This window comes from Rhododendron vialii, chromosome 3a (genome assembly GCF_030253575.1).
Source record: "Rhododendron vialii isolate Sample 1 chromosome 3a, ASM3025357v1".
NCBI lineage: Eukaryota > Viridiplantae > Streptophyta > Magnoliopsida > Ericales > Ericaceae > Rhododendron > Rhododendron vialii.
Window position 1 is genome coordinate 29,216,699 of NC_080559.1, and position 17,888 is coordinate 29,234,586.

Consider the following 17,888-nt stretch of genomic DNA (forward strand, 5'->3'; position numbering starts at 1 on the left):
ACATTCTGAAGAAGTATGTGACTAAGGGTGGCAAGATTTAAGGGTTTTTTTTTTTTCCTTCTCATTATGCAAGAGGCAGGTGCAACTGGAGATTCTCCTTTTTTGTAATCCCATTTGTGCTAAAAAAAAAAAAAAAACTGCTTCAAATTTTGATTCTTTAGCCCCTATTGATTACAAGTTGCTTGAATGAGTCCAATCTGGATTTTTCCAGACCATTGGTTTGAGTATGAAATATAATGACCAACAAAAATACTGCATCACTAAATCCGTTGTGTCCCTCCTAGAATTCGAATAAAATGAATCCATCTGATAGATCTCAATTCACCACTTATTTTGCCTCGCAACACTGCACCACTCTCACCACTGCTCTGGTTTATCGTTCTTTCTGTTAAAGAGCTCCTTCGTCTACCACATTTCCTGTTTGCCGTATTCCCTTTCTGTATTCCATTTCTTGGTTTAAGATACTCTTTGAATGGATGTGGACACAAACATGAACAATAATTACTCTAATCTCATTGGATGAGAACTTCACAGCAGGGAAGTTCAGGAATTTTGTCGCAAGGGAAAGATGCGTATGATGTTCAAATCTACAATAATAGTTCTAATTTCATTGAACGATACACTTGATAAGAGGGCAATTCAAGAATTGTCTCAAGGAAAATCAAATAAATCTTCTCCTTCTTCCCAAATTGATGCAATTTCAGTGCTTAAACTCTCTTTACATCCTCTACTTCCTCTGCAGCTAGGACAGGTATACATAATTGTCCAGGAAAAGAGAAGAAAGGGACAGTGAAGAAGAGGTGACTGATGATGATCTTCTTGAGACCTCTCATTTCGTTTCTGCACATTCACCCCTCTTTTATCCTCCTTTTTTCACTCCTATGCTCAATATCCTCATTTACTTACCTGAAAAATAACAGAGTTCTACACAATGTCAGAAACTTGATAAATTTACCACAATTTCTCATAATAGCAAATAAAAGTAAGGCAAGGGACATGAACATACCGATGGATCTTTTGCAGTGAAGAACAGCCTCACGTATTGAGCTCTCAGAATCGCAAGGCATTCGCCAATATCCAACAGAGTCACGCGGAGAAGTTGATGGTGAATACACCACTTCTTGCATTCTTGAACCAGCAGCTTCAATTCTGGAGCCAAATCTTCGGCCTCGTAGTTTCTGACACAACGGCCTAATAAATTCCAAGTACTTCTCCAAAATTCGCTTCGATAACATCCGGCACATTCGTATAGATGAACGACGAATTTTTCCCTTCTTTTGGTCACGTCCAGAGATCGGTGTTGTTGGAGTAGAATCTGGTGTATAAACATCATCATATCCTTCCATATTCTCCAATGACTTCATGAAAAGAGGGATGAGAAAGCCATCAGAGATGAGCTCATCGGCATGGACAAGAGTACGAGGAGACTCTGATTTGGGAAAATCAAAGTTGAACTCCTGGGAACCTATGAAGAATCTCTTCGAGGCTGGTAATTTCGGGTCCATCTCGATGAAGGAAGCCTCGTCATAGGCATCGATGGAGGCCCTAAACGACTCTCCTAGGGTATCAAAAGATGGCTTTATGTTCACTAACCAGCTATATGAGAAGCTTTCAATGGAAAGAGTTTGGGAAGTATCCATTCTGTCAGGGTATTCCGCAGAATGAGAGGAGAGAAGATTCTGTAGAGTTCAAGGTATACAAGCTGGGTATAGCAGAGGCCCTCCTGTAATGGCAGATATGCCTAGTCTATATATATATATATATATATATATACACCCACAAATAACTAACTTACCATCATCTCCAGAACAATCGTACATGTGGTGGCCTTGGCTACAGACATTTTTATTAATTAACTGAAAAGGAAAAGAGGAGAAAAAGACAGAAACTGTGAGCCCCACACCAGCCATTCTGTACCCTAGGAACCTTTCCTTTACCCTGACCTTTTCTTTTCATGTCCTCTAAGCTTCTTCACAATAGATAACAAACAATTAAAGAAAGATCACTGAGTGCTAATGGGAAACATGTCCATCCACACTCATTATTATATTCAAGGCTGCTTCCAAATGAAGAACAAACAAAGTAAACAACTACTACTAGTTCCAGTCTTGTGGTTACCAATGTTGATTCTACTGAACACAACCGCATCCTGCATGATTTGTATTTTCATTTAGCAACTTATTGGTAGGTAGAACCAGGTTAGAAAGAGGATTTCAACATTATGATACTTGCATCCCAACTACTGCAGCACAGTTCTCTAACTACTTTATTGTACCAGTATAACAGTATTCAAGGAGTGCTTATGCAAGATTCTACAATGATTTCAAGAGTAGGAAGAAACTATTCTAGCATTATGCTACAACACTCATGTTACAAGTCCATAATATCAAGCGGCATTATTAGTTCAAAAATTACCCTTAAATCGGTTCAAAACAGGCCTACATAAAGTTAGGAATATATAAACAAATTCAGAAACTGAAAGCTTCAGCGAATCATACTTGTGCAATTTGCACATTTATTCCGAGGCAAGTTTTATGAAAACACAGCAGATTAAGTCCTGGAATATATTTAAAATTCCAAGATTAAATTCAGTTCTTTTTTTATCGGCAAGATCAAATTCAGTTACCAGTTGCTCACAATATTTGTCACATTTATAAAAGGGAAGTGTTGAAAAGTAACACGCTCCCAACAGGCTTCAAATAACGTAAAATAGCTGCATCGCATGAATTGTGTACATAGAATAAAGTCAGGAGATTTTTGGACATAATAAATGACTTCTTCACTGGATCACTAACCACACTTTCCTTTTCTTTTTTTGGTACATAACCACACTTTCCTTTTCAACATCACAAAAAAATTGCATGAGGGAAAATTAAAAATTCCAAACAAAAGAAAGAAGAAATTTAGAGATGCCCATAATCATAACAATACTGTTGACCTTGAACGGTTGAACCATTAGGAAAAGATTACGCTGAAATCTAATGGAGAGAAAAACATCACAAAGTTCTTCTGGTATTGAAATTTCAGGCTTTCACATCCACTAAGGGTCCGAGTGGTGGTGAGTTCAACTCTTCTCAAGTTCAAATGCTAAAGAGATTTTTGTCCCTTTGAATGAAAATCGAACTAATTCGTATTTCTAACTTGCAAGCAATCCAAAGTACAGCAAGAATAACAGGCAAGGGTCCCCAGAGTTGTCGGAGAGAGAAATTGACATCAACAAAGGCTCTAGGGGCAAGAAAAGGAAAGAGAAAATGACTTGAAACCAATTGGTCCCCCATGATGTTCTCCTTCAAGACAAAAGGTGATTGCAAAAAGATCCAAACCCCATAAACAATCAAACTCCAGGAAGAACTAAGAAAGGTTTTTCTGAATACTCCTATAAAAGACTTAATAAACTGGTGGATAAACACCAGTACCAAATCACATCACGAAGATGACTATGCAATCATCAAAACATACTGAATAGCTTTTTCTCTCTTTGGTTGCCAATGGAGTGAAGTAGGATTTACAGAGAGCAGCCTATCAGAGGGTGTCCATCACAACGGGCAAGGTAAGAAGCTCCGTAGACTGTACTATGGCCAACTAAAAGGTCAGAAATCTAAATTTCTCTAATATTGAAACCCGAAAGTACTTACAGGCTTGCGGTAAGAAATCTCACTAGTTAGTCAAAATAACAGACAATAAAGTTTTTTCATGTCTATAACCATATAGAGCTGTTCTTTAGTATATAAATCTGTTACTCCAGTAGTTAGTCCCTGGACATATCATGCAACGTCATTAAGTGATAAAATGTGCAAGGAGCGTAGAGGGAAATCATTACAACTCTTTCCCCCCAGCCAAAAAACCCCACAGCCACAGGGATGGTAGTCAGATGGTTTGAAAGTTCATCAACATGTAGGACGTAGAAGTTACATGAAATGAATCGGGAATATCTGCCTAAATCAATCTTTGCAATAGTCCTATTTACCGGCACTATAATTATATACACCAACTCAAGAAATGGAAAATACATTCCACTAATAAATATAACTACAAAACAAGAATGTCATTTCATAAGATCTAAAAATACAAATGCATTCCAGAGGCTATGCAAAAGCATGGATGGCAAAAGGTTCCTTGATCGCACAAAAACAGCACCCATGACCGCCCCAAGCAATACAAGTGGCAGCATCCTTTGCAAATTGAAATGTGCCAATGCAAAGGCTACTGAACTCACAAGAATTGAGCACCATACCGGCATGTACCTGGTCAAAGAGGGGAGAAGAAACCCACGGAAGACAATCTCCTCCCAAACAGGCGCACAAACTGACACCACAATGGCATAGAGGGCCATCGCCACTGGATCTCGCGCAACAATTGATTGCTCAACGTTTGAAACAGTGACAGGTGCAGAAGGGAAAATGGGCAACAGATTTAGGTTGACCTGCGAGAGCCGGTTGACCAAGGGAAACATAAGGCAGCCCAAAACAACATCAAACTGCCACTTCCCTTCAAGGCTAAACCTGAACCAGTCGGGTGCTAGGGGGCGGAACTTTGCAAGGCATCGATGCAGGATTGCAATACCAGCTAGACCTTCAGCCACATCTGTCAAAAGGCTGTATAAAGCTTGCCCTCTGTATGTCAAGGTTTCTTTTCTGAATCCTGCTGTGTGAGCCAAGAATGGAACTATCCAAGATCCTACTAACCAGAAGGAAGAGATCCAAAGGAGCATTACCTGCACCACCAGAGAACTTCAATTTGCTATTGTTTATATCTGTTATGTTCCATCAATCACGAACTCTAAAAGTAGTATAATTGGCGACATTTTTAGCTTCAAGTTGAATAAAACAGGAAGTTATTAACCTTCACCAGTTCATAAGTTACTCTTAACGCATCCAACTCAAAAATTAATTGGCAATGAGTGGAGAGGCCACTCAGGCTCATAAACGATTATAATTACCCAATGTGGGACGAGCTCCAACTGTTACGATACAGAAATGCTTTCATGCTTGGGGAGAAAGCTCGTGCAAATGATTTCGCATTGTTTCCAACAGCAAAAGTTCGTCATTTATAAGTACAACTAAAAGCTTCAAAATGAGATACAAAGTGATGAAAACAGCCACCGCTACCAACTAATTGATCAGTGGTTGCAAAAATGACTTTCTAAGTCCTACTCAGAAAAAATTACTTTAATACCTACATACTATTCTTTGAAGCTACTTTGCCTTTGTGGAGGATAATGAAAGGGAAAGAGAGGATAAAAACAATGAGTTGGAAAAAGCTAAATCCATTCCCTTCGTTTGGTTGAGTTAAGTGCTAACAACCCATATCTATGATAGCGAAAAAGCTTAATGTGGAGAACCAACACAATTCTTTCCGCTCAAACTTCATCTCAAGGGCCGTGACCGAACCAAGCCAAGTCAAGTTTTGAAGTGTTCAAGCTCAGCTTGAGCTCAAATTGTGCCAAAACAACCAACCACAAGCTCAACTCACTGCGTTAAATCAAACCAGAGCTTGGCTCGAATTGCCTTGGTAAAGCAAGCTGCTTGAACATGCATCCACTACTGAAGCATTGAATGGCTCCATGTCAGTTGATCTTTGTACTTATGTAGCCCCATTGCATCTACTGAATACACTAAGGAAACATGGGACGCATAAAGAAAATGTATGATACCCATCATATTGAGGTGGTTATCCACTTCTTCCAGTGATTCCTGTCCAGCTATGAACACAACTGTCTCACATTGGCCAGTAAAGGATGATGCATAAGTTGTGGTAAAGATTTTATGGCACGCATTACCTTGCCTGTGTTCTGTTTAGTTAACTTCTTTGAAAAGCCAAAGCAGTCAGACTAATGAAACTAAGAAAGAGAATTGCCCACCTCACGACCCTGTTGGAGCCGCACAAGTCTTAGGTTGGGCTCAGCAACTTGATTAAACAAGCCTAGATTTGTGGGTCGAGCACCTCTTTTCATCTAATGAACTGAGCTTAAATGAGACGTAAATGATCTGAATCATTTCGTCCATGTTCATCAACAACTTAACTGGTTTGGACAATACTGACACAAATACGAAGTTTTCCCTAACAGTAAGCACAGGACAATTTCGGATTCAAGTGAATAAACCACACAGCATACGCAATCTTCCAGAAAGCAACAACCACAACATATGTTCTTGATCAATTAACAGATTTGCAAAAACCAATGCAAAATGGGTTCCAAAAACAAGAGAGACCAGTACAAAATACTTTTTCTCTCCGAATTCTTCTATTCTACAGTTTCTTACATAACACAACCTTTCGCAGGACTAATCAACCCTGATCATTAATACACCCTTATGATGTTCATTTTTAAGTTGCATATTCATAAACTGTGTGTGATGAAATACTTTCAGTCGAATGTCTGAGCCTCGTGTTTAAACAGAAAGAGTATAACAGGTGTTGTCTTTTGGTTCTCATAAGCAATGTATCTACATAAAGAAATACATATACATGTATGCATTTACAGAATATGGCAAGAGAACAGGGCATCTGATCTTTTAGACAGTGCAATGCCTATTGATTTAGGAAAATAAATTCCACTTCGATTGGTAGATTTTGTTGTATATCCAACATTATTGACACCTGTGATAATATGATAGCTATTCAGTTCAGCCTGAATGTGTATTATGATGAGCAAAGACATGCAAATGAAAGATACAATCATCCATGAGTACATGATGAAAATAATTCCTGCGACAAACATGAGCTAGCACAACAGAAAAAGCCTCAAATCCATTAACCAGTAGTTCATTGCTTGTTTTTGCAAATGAATTGCTTGTTACAAATATGTGCTAGACAAAGATGACTTTCTCACCCATTACTTACAGTGGTAGAACCAACTTTAGCACAAAAATTTAAAAAGAAATGCCTTACCCGCAGAATGGTCTTTGCTGTCCATGGCACTATCCAAGGTTCTGAACTAAAAACTGCCTCCGCGGCCTGAAACAAAAACAGCCAATTAATCACTAATTGTGACAATTCTATCAAGATTTGGAGTTATACTTTACTCTTTATTACAAGTAAATAATTGTTGGGGAAAGACAAACAGGTGACGACCCTGAACTTAAACCCAACAAACCTCTTCAAAACTGCACTCAACTTACATTTGGACAAAAAAGAGGTCAAGCGAGGGAAGTGTAGGTTATGAGGCAAACCAAAAGAAGGAGAAGGACACATGAATTTTCTTCATCTTGTTTGCTTAGAAAATACCTAACCAAGTGGAAGGCTGGCTGAAATTTCCATCCTCTTATTGGTCCCACTAACACTATAGGTAAGGGAGGAGCAGAGACTGATAGATTACTTATTCATAAACTCAGGGGCATTCTTGGCATAAACAAAATATCTCTTCATTCACCTCCTATTCCTTGCAATTTTTTTGTGGGGAAACAAGACTCTTTTTTCCTGTTTATTAAACATGTTAAGCCATGGGATTGGATTGCGAATCCGAAGGGATTATGAATCCCTTGTTTGTTAACTCAAAACACCTTCGGACTACTAATCCTATGGACTACCAATCTGGCCAAATAGGGGTATTGGTAATACCCCGGTAGACATGGTATTCATAGTCCTGTCCCATGGGACCAAATTATGTTGACTAAATTGCCCTCATTTGGTTCTTCAGCTATCTTAGGGCTCGTATATGAAAGCCCTTGAGCCAAAAAATAATTATGACCCTTTAGTATAAAAGGATAAGAAAAATAAAATCTTCGCACTGATTCAAGCGGATTAAAAATTGTAGCATTTAATTTTTAAAGATAGTTTATATACTAAAAATATGATTAAAAAATTAAGTGCTCAAATTTTCAATCCGTTTGAACCGGTACGAAGATTTTATTTTTCTGATCATTTTATTCTAAAGGATCATAATTATTTTTTTGCTCTAGGGCTCTCATATGATTGTTGTCCTTCAATTTTGCATAAGGGCAAAAATAAAAATGTATACTATCAATCCAATTCTATCCCATGGAAACAAACATGATATTAATAATCCTATCATCTAATTCCAACACAAACAAACATACTCGTTACTAATCCTCATTATTAATCCCTTCTCATTACCAATCCCAATCTTAATCCCATCTCCTTATGAATCTCAACCATCTATCATTATTATCAGACGGGGTTTGGCCCTCTCTATCCTCACAACCCTCCATAGTCCATGTACTTCCTCTTCCTCTTTGTGTTACACTTTCCCTCCAACTTGCTCAATCCAAGCCCAGTGTACTAATTGTTAGTCTCCAACTTATGAGCAAAAATGAACTACGTGACTCTTTAAACTAATATAATTTCCAGCTGTGGCGTACTTTTTTCCTACTAGGGAATAGAAGATCCATAGCTTTTCAGAAATGTCACTAGCAAACTGGAGCTAAACTCGAAGGGTATTCATTTTCAGAAAAGGCCACACCTTGTCTAGCAAATCCGACAACCATGGCATCACCTAAACAGATTGGCAAAAGCATTACTCTCATCCTCGATAGATAAGTTCAAGATTTGAGCTTGATGTTGGAGTTAGGACAAAACTTTTCTAATAGTCAACATCGAAAACCACTCAGGCTGGGTTTTCCTATTGTCCAAACTCTAAACGGACTAAAATCAACTAAACTTCCATTTAGCGGAAATAACTCTTAAGTTCTTAAGCTATAGTCAAACTTTGAAACGATGAATAATTCACTAAAACAGTCCAACCAAAACAAGTGGGAAAAAAAAAACCTTTCTAAGATTCGCAATCCAATCTTCCTTTGCAACACCCGATTCATTGAGCTCCGGGTTCACCGGTAATTCCGGCAATTTATCCTCTGCGTTATTGGACTCGTGGAACTCCGAAGGAGTCTCTTCACGTCTAAGGAATGAAACTTTCCATCTCTGCAAGACATCAGAGGAGTTATCAATCATTATGCCTAACATACACCTCATATGCATATGTAAACATGGAGAGAGAGAGAGAGAGAGAGAGAGAGAGAGAGAGTATTTACGTTTTTGGAAGATTTGGAGAGAGAATCGACGAGGCGAGGGGTGCGATTGAGCGGGAGGGAAGCCCTGGAAGTAGGAGGAGATAGAAGGGAGGGAGCATGAGAGAGGGCGCGACAGCAAGGGGCTGATGACATCGTGGCCTTTGCTCATGCTGCATCACAGGGACGAAGCCCTAATTCTTTGCATCAGAAGGAATCAAATTGCGAAAACCCTAATTTCGTGGTTCGACGGACGCGGAGACCGTCTGCTCCGACGAAGGAACCAACTTGCAGTGGAGAGAGAGAGAAGCAAATCCGTGACGCCAAGTTGGACAGAGGGAAAAAAGGGGTCGGTGGTGGGAAGGGAAGGCAGCCCGTGCTGTGTTGGTTGTTGCCTTGAAGGTAACCACGTCACGACAAGCTCGAAATTTGAAGCCAGGACGAGTTCAGCGACGACGTATTTACTTGTACATGCGATGTATTTTACGTAATTTACGCATACACGTTTGCTGATTCGGCCGTCTATTTCGACACAGACACGTTTGATGATTCGACTGTCTATTTCGGCACAAACATGTTTGCTGATTCGGATGTCTATTTTGGCACAAATACAGGGATGGACCTAAATGTGGACATGCGGGGCACGTGCCCCACTCAAAATTAAAATATTTTTATATAAAGTAGTATAATTATGAAAGTGTGCTAATATATAAATATTCATATTTGCAAATATCTTGAAAATACACATATAAATTAGGTTTATGTTTGAATTTCATCATATAATGTACTTATATTTGTTGTTTTATGAGATTTTTCTCTATTTGGAGCTATTCTTTCTTGATTCTTTTTATTTTTAACCGTCTGGGAGAAATATTTTACAATCAAGTCATTAACAAAATTAGTTTGATCATTCTACAACTGTCGATGGTCATTTAAAACATACTCTAAAAATTGTGTCTAAGATTTTGTGCTTATTTTTTCCTAATTTAACATAAAGTATGCATTATAAACTTTTGTAGTTAGTAATGCATGCCATAATTTTGTACGATATTACTATGATTGACTAAAAGAATAAACTTTTGTCATTATAGTTAACAACGTAAGGTGTCCCCCACTAAGCTATATATGTTCCTGTATCCGTTCGTGCATGCAAATCTTGATATGGACAAGGTAATTAATTTCTGAATTTGACACCATGGGCTTAAAGTCCACAAGTAACGTAAAATCTTGGCATTTGATTTAGATTATTGACTTTACACGCAAAAATGGGATTAAGGAACCTTATTTTCTTTCTGGTCCCCCTAAATAATTATAGTCTAAGCACCTAATGCATGCCAAACAGTCGTTATATATACTTTGCCGACCCATCGATAACAACTACAATGCAAACGATCTTCGGTAGATAGTCAAGAGTGTCAAAGCCGGCATACAAGCACCCGACGCCTCAACTAATCCTTTGCGATCACGTCGGAACTAGAAAAGTTGCAATGTATCATTTTCTTATGACTTAGCCCCAAATGTCAAACCCTGAGCAAATTGTGTTGGGAGCCCACCTCAATTTTGTATAAACTGCGTGCAAGTTGCATGTTGGTTTGTTATCGGCTTCTTCTTTCTTTCTTTTTTTGACTTTAAGCTTCGTCTTGTCCTTTTCTTAGATGAGCACCATTTTTGTGGTTTAAGTACTTCCAAGTCATCTACCATTTCGTCGAAAAAGTCATCTACCATTGGCCTCATAATCAAGCTTGTTAATTACTGATTGACAAGCTAAAAAATGTGTCCAAATGTAACCTTTTCTAATCTTTATACAATCACTCTCAAACGAGCCTCGCAAATTTAGCAGAAAAAGTTTTCTACAAGATTTTTACATTTCTTGTTCTTCTGGGAATGTACTTTTCTCAGTTACACACCATTCTCAGACAATAACAAGACTTGAACAAGTACAATTGTGTAATCCAAATCCTCACTTTATAGGTGTGAAAACCAGAAACATTCTCATGCAGAGGTGTTGAGAGAAGACTCGATCTGGCTTTTCGGTACCGAAAAACCGCCAGTCAAATTGAAACATGTGCCCACAATATCCAAATCCAATAATTGCTCACAGCCGACCACTGCATCTCGAAATGAAATTCAACGTATTAGCTCACCCACCAACTGAACACCTGTCAAGGTCGTCTCCCATTTGTCTTCCAAACAAATGAACCCCTTTTCACTCTTATATAAGTAATGGTTTAAGTTACCGCACATTCATTCTCGCAACTTAAAGCTTGCTAGCTCACCATGACTGCTGCTGCTGCTTTTTCCACTTGGGTTTTGTTCTTCCTACTTGTACCTGAGTTCGGACGGTGCGTATTGGCCCAGATTGGTCTGGGTTCGAGATTGTCGGCAAAGGATCAGAACCGAGCATGGGTTTCTGACAATGGGACCTTTGCATTTGGGTTCACTCCAGTGGACTTCCCTGATCAGTATCTGCTGGCGATTTGGTTCGCGGAACTCCCTGGCGATCGAACAGTTGTTTGGTCAGCTAACAGGTGAGTTCAATGAATTACCAGAACTCTGAATTATAGTAACATGTGGTTTTGGAGTATGATTTAAGTATCAGTCTTGCATGCCAGCTTATAAACTGAACAGTGAAACCAATTTAGCAAGTTTACATGTGGTTAGCACAACTTTGGCTATCTCATGAGCTCTACTTTGTTTTGTCAAAGGTCTGGTTAGCACCAGTTTTCATTTTTCTGCAAAAAAAAAAAAAAAAAATTGCGTGCGCGTGTGTTTTCGTGTGCGAATTTTGGCCTTTAAAATGTCAAAGATCATACTCTTATAGATTCAAATTTCAAAGAGAAAAACAAATATACTGTGGTATCTGATTTTTCAATTAGGAAGAATCACAAGCCATTTCTCCATCTCTAGAGTTACCAAAGCTTTTGCAGGAAAATCTGAATTAAAGCCAACCATTTCATTTTCTCTCAATCATCTAACTAGAAACTCTCCCGTCGGCACATCTGCATTCCTGGACTTCGACAGCAGCGGCAACCTCCTCCTCCTCGATGGCTCCACCACCGTGTGGACATCAAACACCTCTGGCGCAGGCGTCGAAGTCGCCATCATGTCAGAAACTGGCAACTTCATCCTCTACTCAGCCAACCAACGCATCGCTTGGCAAAGTTTTTCACACCCATCAGACACACTGCTCCCCGGCCAACCCTTAACAGTCTCGCTTGAGCTGAGATCCTCAAATTCTTCTTCCCGCGGCGGTTACTACACGCTGAATATGCTGCAACAACCCACTTCGCTAAGTCTTGCCCTGAGCTACAACTTGCCAGAGTCCTATGATTCCTCGCCGGATTCCTACAACAACTACTCCTACTGGTCAGGACCCGAAATATCAAACGTCACCGGCGAGGTTGTTGCCATTCTAGACAAAGCAGGTATTGAAATTTCTGACATATGAATCATATTATTTGTTCTTTTCGTTGTAGTCCAAGTGAGAATATTGAAATTTTGGACATACAAGTTGAGTTGCCACTCTGCTTTCAAAGCCAATATTGATCTCATTCAAACTTCCGGTACAAAAGCAAATACTAATTCTTTTGTATTAGCACAGTAGTTCTGTCTTGATTGTTGCATCGGGTCTTTTGATTAATATCAGGTAGCTTTGGAGTCGTTTATGGCGCATCTTCAGATGGGGCCGTTTATGTGTACAAGAATGATGCCGATGATGCGGGATTATCTTCAGCTACAAACCAATCTACCGGCCCATCAGTTCTTCACCGGATAACCCTAGAGACAAACGGAAATCTGCGTCTCTATCGATGGGATAACGACGTTAATGGCTCCCGCCAGTGGGTCCCTGAATGGGCAGCAGTGTCAAACCCTTGTGACATTGCAGGTATATGTGGAAATGGCATATGTAATTTGGAGAAAAACATGACAAACTCGTCCTGCACATGCCTGCCGGGTTCTTCAAAATCAGGAACTCAAACCCAGTGCTATGGAAATTCATCGGTGACAGGAAAATGTGGGTCTCAACACGAGAATTTAACGTCTCAGTTCAAAATAGCAGCGGTCCAACAGACAAATTACTACTACTCTGACTCATCAGTGATAGCAAATTATAGTGATATGGAGACAGGTTCAAAGTGTGGCGACACTTGTTTATCGGATTGTGAGTGTGTTGCTTCTGTTTATGGGCTTAGTGATGAAAAGGCCTATTGCTGGATTCTGAGGGATTTGGAGTTTGGGGGATTCGAGGACACTGGCTCAACCCTGTTTGTGAAGGTCGAGTCCAATGGCTCATCGAACCCAGAGAGCAACACGAGAGGGTCTGGGGCTTCAAACGATAGTGACCCTAATGCCCCTAACAAGAAGGTTGTGGTTCTTCCTATTGTTTTAACCATGGCCGTTCTGATCGGACTCCTCTGTTGCTTACTGTACTTCAGTGTTCATAGAAAGAGAGCCATAAAAAGAGCACTCCAAAACTCCTTGCTGGTTGTTTCAGGTGCTCCTGTTAATTTTAGCTTCCGGGATCTACAATGCAGGACAAATAATTTTTCACACTTGCTTGGAACAGGTTAGAGCAGACTACATTGATCAGTTTGTAAGCAGAGGAAACTGCTTCAATGAGTGGAATTTTGTTCATTTAGTTGTTTATTATTCGGATTGAAATGTTGTTTTTTTACAGGTGGGTTCGGACGCGTATACAAGGGAAGCCTAGGGGATAGTAGTTTCATTGCAGTGAAGAAACTTGACAGGGTTTTGCCTCACGGAGAGAAGGAATTTATAACTGAAGTGAATACTATAGGCTCTATGCATCATATGAACTTAGTTCGTCTCTGCGGGTACTGCTCTGAGGGGTCACACCGGTATGTCACATTTCTTGAAGAAAATTAATTCCAGTGACCAAAGTTTTACTCAAACTGAACGATGTATTGTAAATTCAAACTTAGTGTTGTATTAGTAATAAACACAGATCATTAGAACTCGGTACCTTGTTCTGAAATTTACATTGCAAAATGACATTTTGCAGGCTTCTAGTATATGAGTTCATGATAAATGGATCCTTGGACAAATGGATATTCCCATCTCCTACCAGCCAAGACAGGCTACTAGATTGGTCGACTCGCTTCCATATAGCTATTGGCACTGCACAAGGGATCGCGTATTTCCATGAGCAATGCCGGGACAGGATAATACACTGTGACATTAAGCCGGAAAACATTCTTCTAGATGAGAATTTCTGCCCTAAAGTATCAGACTTTGGGCTAGCTAAGTTGATGGCGAGAGAGCACTCACATGTGGTCACAATGGTTAGAGGAACCAGAGGGTATTTGGCCCCCGAATGGGTCAGTAACCGCCCCATAACAGTGAAGGCTGATGTTTACAGCTACGGAATGCTTCTTCTGGAGATTGTGGGTGGCCGAAGAAACCTAGACATGACTCGTGACGCAGAGGACTTCTTCTATCCCGGGTGGGCATTTAAGGTACCCTTCATTTTCAAGCACCATTTAAGCCCTGAAATTTGGGAAATACAAACAAGCACGAATATAGTTTGTCAATATCTAGCCTTAGTCGTCTCACAAATACATGGCATTCTTCCGTAACGTAAACTAACTATTCCTCTCTTAGATTCAACCAGAGTCTCGAATCAATCATCAAAATATCCACATGAGTTGACATATTATAGCAATTCTACGAGATAGTGATAGACCTAGTCCGAATCTCTGTCTCCTAGCTAACTTTTCTGAATCGCAGTTTTTTTTTATAAATGGTCTAATTTCAGCTATGGTATTTCCAGGAGATGGAAAATGGAACACCACTCAAAGTTGCAGACAGAAGGATGAGAGGAACGGTAGACGAAGAAGAGCTCGTGAGAGCTCTGAGAGTTGCATTTTGGTGCATCCAAGACGACGTTTCCATGAGACCTTCAATGGGGGAAGTGGTAAAGATGCTGGAAGGACCGGTGGACATCAACGTACCCCCAATGCCACAGACAGTTTTGGAATTGATTGAAGAAGGATTGGATCACGTATACAAAGCCATGAGAAGAGAGTTTAATCAGTTCAGCTCCTTCACCATTACTAGTCATCCATCATCGCGTGCTACATGTAGCTATTCCACCATGTCGCCTAGATAGAGAGATTGATCACGTGATCTAATGGCCGGAAATGCACACAATTTTGGGTACAGAGGATTCGAGGGGACCTAGATAACAACAACAAAAGCATATAGGAACCAAGGCCGTCCCTTCCGGTAGGGGCTTCTATGGTGATTGATCCCTTCTCAATTCAGCAGAAGGGAAACACTAAATTAGAGAGAGAATTCTTGAGATTGTATTGAAACCCTCCAATGCTTCCAAAGGGCCGGCTACCGAAGAATTAATAGATGGTCGTGTGATTCATATTTCAAATTCATCATATTGTTTTGACCAGCCCATGTTGTTCTTCTTTTCATGACCAAATGGCTTCAAGGTGTAAAATTTTAAGCAGGAAACTATTCTTTGAGATGGTAGCGAGAAATACAATGAAGTAAAAAAGTGTGCTGAATGACGCACAAATCTAGCATACATTCTACGGAACATGCTGCAATGATATATTTCGGGTCTCTTCCGATAGACTTTTCAGTGGCTTTTTGGCACAGTCTTGTTGTTTTCTCTTAATCTTTATTATATTTAGGTGTAATTTTTACATCATATTTCGTTTCGACGAGAGGAATCGAAAAAATATAAAACATAGACCAAAGTTGAAAATACACATAAGGCGACAACAAAGATTCAAAGATTTGACTTTTTCATTTTTTTTTTTTTGATTTTTTTCCGTTGTTTAATATGGAATTTTTTCAACTTTGGTATATATTTTCGGAAAAATTTCAAAATAGCACCTGACCTTTTGCACAAATCACATATAGGCACTTGACCTTTTAAAATTATCAAAAAAACACCTGACCTATTTAAAAACCCATCAATTTTACACCCGCCGTTAACTTTCCATCCAAAACAAACGGAAATGCTGAAAATGTATATTTTGGCATGAATATTGGCAAAACAAGATTAAGGCTCATTTTGGCAAAACACAATATTATACTCATAAATAAGATTAAGGCTCAATTTGGCTTTAAAAGTCAATTAATAACTTAATTTTTGTCTTTATTCAAAAGAAAAAAAACGCATTTGTTAGTTTTGCGTCAAGACGAATCAATAAGTCACAAAAATTACTTAACTTTTCAATCCAAATCTACCCTAAAAAAGGAATCAAGCTTAATTTAATAATTAAATACCCACAACTATGCAGCCAAATAAGATTACTCCGTATTAAACAAATGAAAAGGCAAAAACAAAAAATATAGAATAGTCAAGCTTAATTTAGTAATTAAATACCCATGACTTGTCACTTTTCACACCTACTTATGACTATTATATGTTTTTTGTTTTTGTCTTTTCCTTTGTTTATTTAATACAGAGTAGTCTTATTTGGCTACATAGTTATGGGTATTTAATTACTACTAAATTAAGCTTGATTTCTTATTTAGGATGGGTTTGGATTGAAAAATTAAGTAATTTTTGTGACTTATTGATTCGTCTTGACGCAAAACTAACCAATGTGTTTTTTTTTGAATAAAGATAAAAATTAAGTTATTAATTGACTTTGAAAGCCAAATTGAGCCTTAATCTTGTTTATGAGTATAATATTGTGTTTTGTCAAAATGAGCTTTAATCTTGTTTTGTCAATATTCGTGCCAAAATTCACATTTTCAGGATTTCCGTTTATTTTGGATGGGAAGTTAACGACAGGTGTAAAATTGATAGGTTTTTAAATAGGTCAGGTATTTTTTTGATAATTTTAAAAGATCAGGTACCTGTGTGTGATTTGTGCGATAGGTCAGATGCTATTTTGAAATTTTTCCTATATTTTCATACTTTTTTTAGGACGCTGTTATTCGCAGCCCTTTATTTTCTCCCATAACCCGTTAAAAATTTTCAATAATACTTGACAGTTAGTTACCGAAATTGAGATATATTTTCAGCATCCAATTACCGAAATATAATATTTTTTTCAACAGATATTTACCGAAAATGTATGTTCGGTAGTTGTTTACCGAAAGTTGAACATATTTTCGACATGTAGTTACCGAAATATAATCTTGTTTTCAACAGCAATTTACCGAAATATTGTTATTTATGATTTTCAATAACCATTTACCGAAATGTAATAGATTATGAGAAAAACTATAGGGCTGCGAGCAGCGCCTTTTTTTATTCTTACCGGTGAAACTGTAAGATGATACTAATATTATAAAAATTTGCCCCGAATCATGTAAAGCATGTGGAAAGAAAGGGAAAATATTAAAAAATTCCTCGTCCCTTGTTTGGTTTGGTTCGAGAGAGAAGAGAGAAGAAAGCGGTACTAAAGAAGAAAATATTCAGACGTTAATGGAGTACTTCAAAAAGATTCTTACCTGGAGATACTCCATGTTTCTCTCTGCGACACCCCAACCCTTTCGGTAAAGAGAGATTATTTTGCGAGCGCCGGGGCGGTTGGGGAGGAAGAGGATGCTAGGGAAAAATTTTAAAATACCCTCAACCTTTAAAATAAATTTTAATTAGAGTCTCAGACTTTCAAAAAAATCAATTTCACTCCAAACGTTATCTTATGTTAATCAAAACAACTCTTTCCGTCCAAATGACTAACGGATTTCGTTATAAACTTCGTTAAATAGCGTCCAGATCGAATTTCAATAATCCAAACTGCTCAATGTGTTTAGAACGTGATTTTAAGGATATTCTCGAGAAATTAGGGAGAAAAAAAAGATCGAAAAAAGCTTGATTTGAGCAGTTTTTTATTGAACAGTTCAGTAAAAACTGTTCGGATGAAGCACTTTTCGGTCATTTTTTTTGTTGATTTTTCTTGGGTACTCTTAAAATTATGTTCT

The 17,888-nt window shown here is 38.6% G+C and overlaps 3 protein-coding genes and 2 long non-coding RNA genes across 7 annotated transcripts; 2 read left to right on the forward strand and 3 right to left on the reverse strand.

The window, feature by feature from the left end:
• Positions 1-575: 575 nt before the first annotated feature.
• LOC131319699 (probable membrane-associated kinase regulator 6) lies at positions 576-2,191 on the reverse strand. Its single transcript, XM_058350082.1, has 2 exons — positions 1,007-2,191; positions 576-906 (listed from the first exon to the last, which is right to left on the reverse strand). Exons 1-2 carry the CDS (start codon positions 1,638-1,640, stop codon positions 899-901), a joined length of 642 nt encoding a protein of 213 aa, XP_058206065.1. The 5' UTR covers positions 1,641-2,191; the 3' UTR covers positions 576-898.
• Positions 2,192-2,923: 732 nt separating this feature from the next.
• Positions 2,924-4,158, forward strand: LOC131319700 (uncharacterized). The gene is made up of 2 exons (XR_009198020.1): positions 2,924-3,589; positions 4,083-4,158. It is a non-coding gene; the product is annotated as an uncharacterized LOC131319700 (long non-coding RNA).
• On the reverse strand, positions 3,873-9,468 carry LOC131319698 (uncharacterized). The gene is made up of 4 exons (XM_058350081.1): positions 8,991-9,468; positions 8,728-8,880; positions 6,892-6,957; positions 3,873-4,714 (listed from the first exon to the last, which is right to left on the reverse strand). The coding sequence occupies exons 1-4, from the start codon at positions 9,120-9,122 to the stop codon at positions 4,046-4,048; spliced, it is 1,020 nt and encodes a 339-aa protein (XP_058206064.1). The 5' UTR covers positions 9,123-9,468; the 3' UTR covers positions 3,873-4,045.
• Positions 9,469-11,243: 1,775 nt separating this feature from the next.
• LOC131319701 (G-type lectin S-receptor-like serine/threonine-protein kinase At5g24080) lies at positions 11,244-15,516 on the forward strand. Of its 2 annotated transcripts, none has more exons than XM_058350083.1 (6): positions 11,244-11,494; positions 11,946-12,391; positions 12,613-13,533; positions 13,645-13,825; positions 13,990-14,443; positions 14,758-15,516. In XM_058350083.1, the coding sequence occupies exons 1-6, from the start codon at positions 11,244-11,246 to the stop codon at positions 15,094-15,096; spliced, it is 2,592 nt and encodes an 863-aa protein (XP_058206066.1). In that variant the 3' UTR covers positions 15,097-15,516. The 2 variants fall into 2 exon arrangements, with proteins under 2 accessions (XP_058206066.1, XP_058206067.1); XM_058350084.1 differs by having other exon boundaries at positions 11,362-11,494; positions 11,894-12,391.
• Positions 11,321-17,506, reverse strand: LOC131319702 (uncharacterized). Of its 2 annotated transcripts, XR_009198022.1 has the most exons (4): positions 17,415-17,506; positions 14,256-14,474; positions 13,951-14,105; positions 11,333-11,460 (listed from the first exon to the last, which is right to left on the reverse strand). It is a non-coding gene; the product is annotated as an uncharacterized LOC131319702 (long non-coding RNA). The 2 variants fall into 2 exon arrangements; XR_009198021.1 differs by lacking the exon at positions 13,951-14,105 and having other exon boundaries at positions 11,321-11,460.
• Between the last annotated feature and the right edge of the window lie 382 nt (positions 17,507-17,888).

Coding starts and splice junctions, on each gene's coding strand:
- LOC131319699 (XM_058350082.1), bottom strand. CDS start 1,640: ATGGATACTTCCCAAACTCTTTCCATTGAAAGCTTCTCATATAGCTGG.
- LOC131319698 (XM_058350081.1), bottom strand. CDS start 9,122: ATGTCATCAGCCCCTTGCTGTCGCGCCCTCTCTCATGCTCCCTCCCTT. Junction 8,881..8,990: donor TCTCCAAATCTTCCAAAAAC/GTAAATACTCTC, acceptor GATGTCTTGCAG/AGATGGAAAGTTTCATTCCT. Junction 4,715..6,891: donor CAGCAAAGACCATTCTGCGG/GTAAGGCATTTC, acceptor CTGGTGGTGCAG/GTAATGCTCCTTTGGATCTC.
- LOC131319701 (XM_058350083.1), top strand. CDS start 11,244: ATGACTGCTGCTGCTGCTTTTTCCACTTGGGTTTTGTTCTTCCTACTT. Junction 13,534..13,644: donor TTCACACTTGCTTGGAACAG/GTTAGAGCAGAC, acceptor GTTTTTTTACAG/GTGGGTTCGGACGCGTATAC. Junction 14,444..14,757: donor ATCCCGGGTGGGCATTTAAG/GTACCCTTCATT, acceptor TGGTATTTCCAG/GAGATGGAAAATGGAACACC.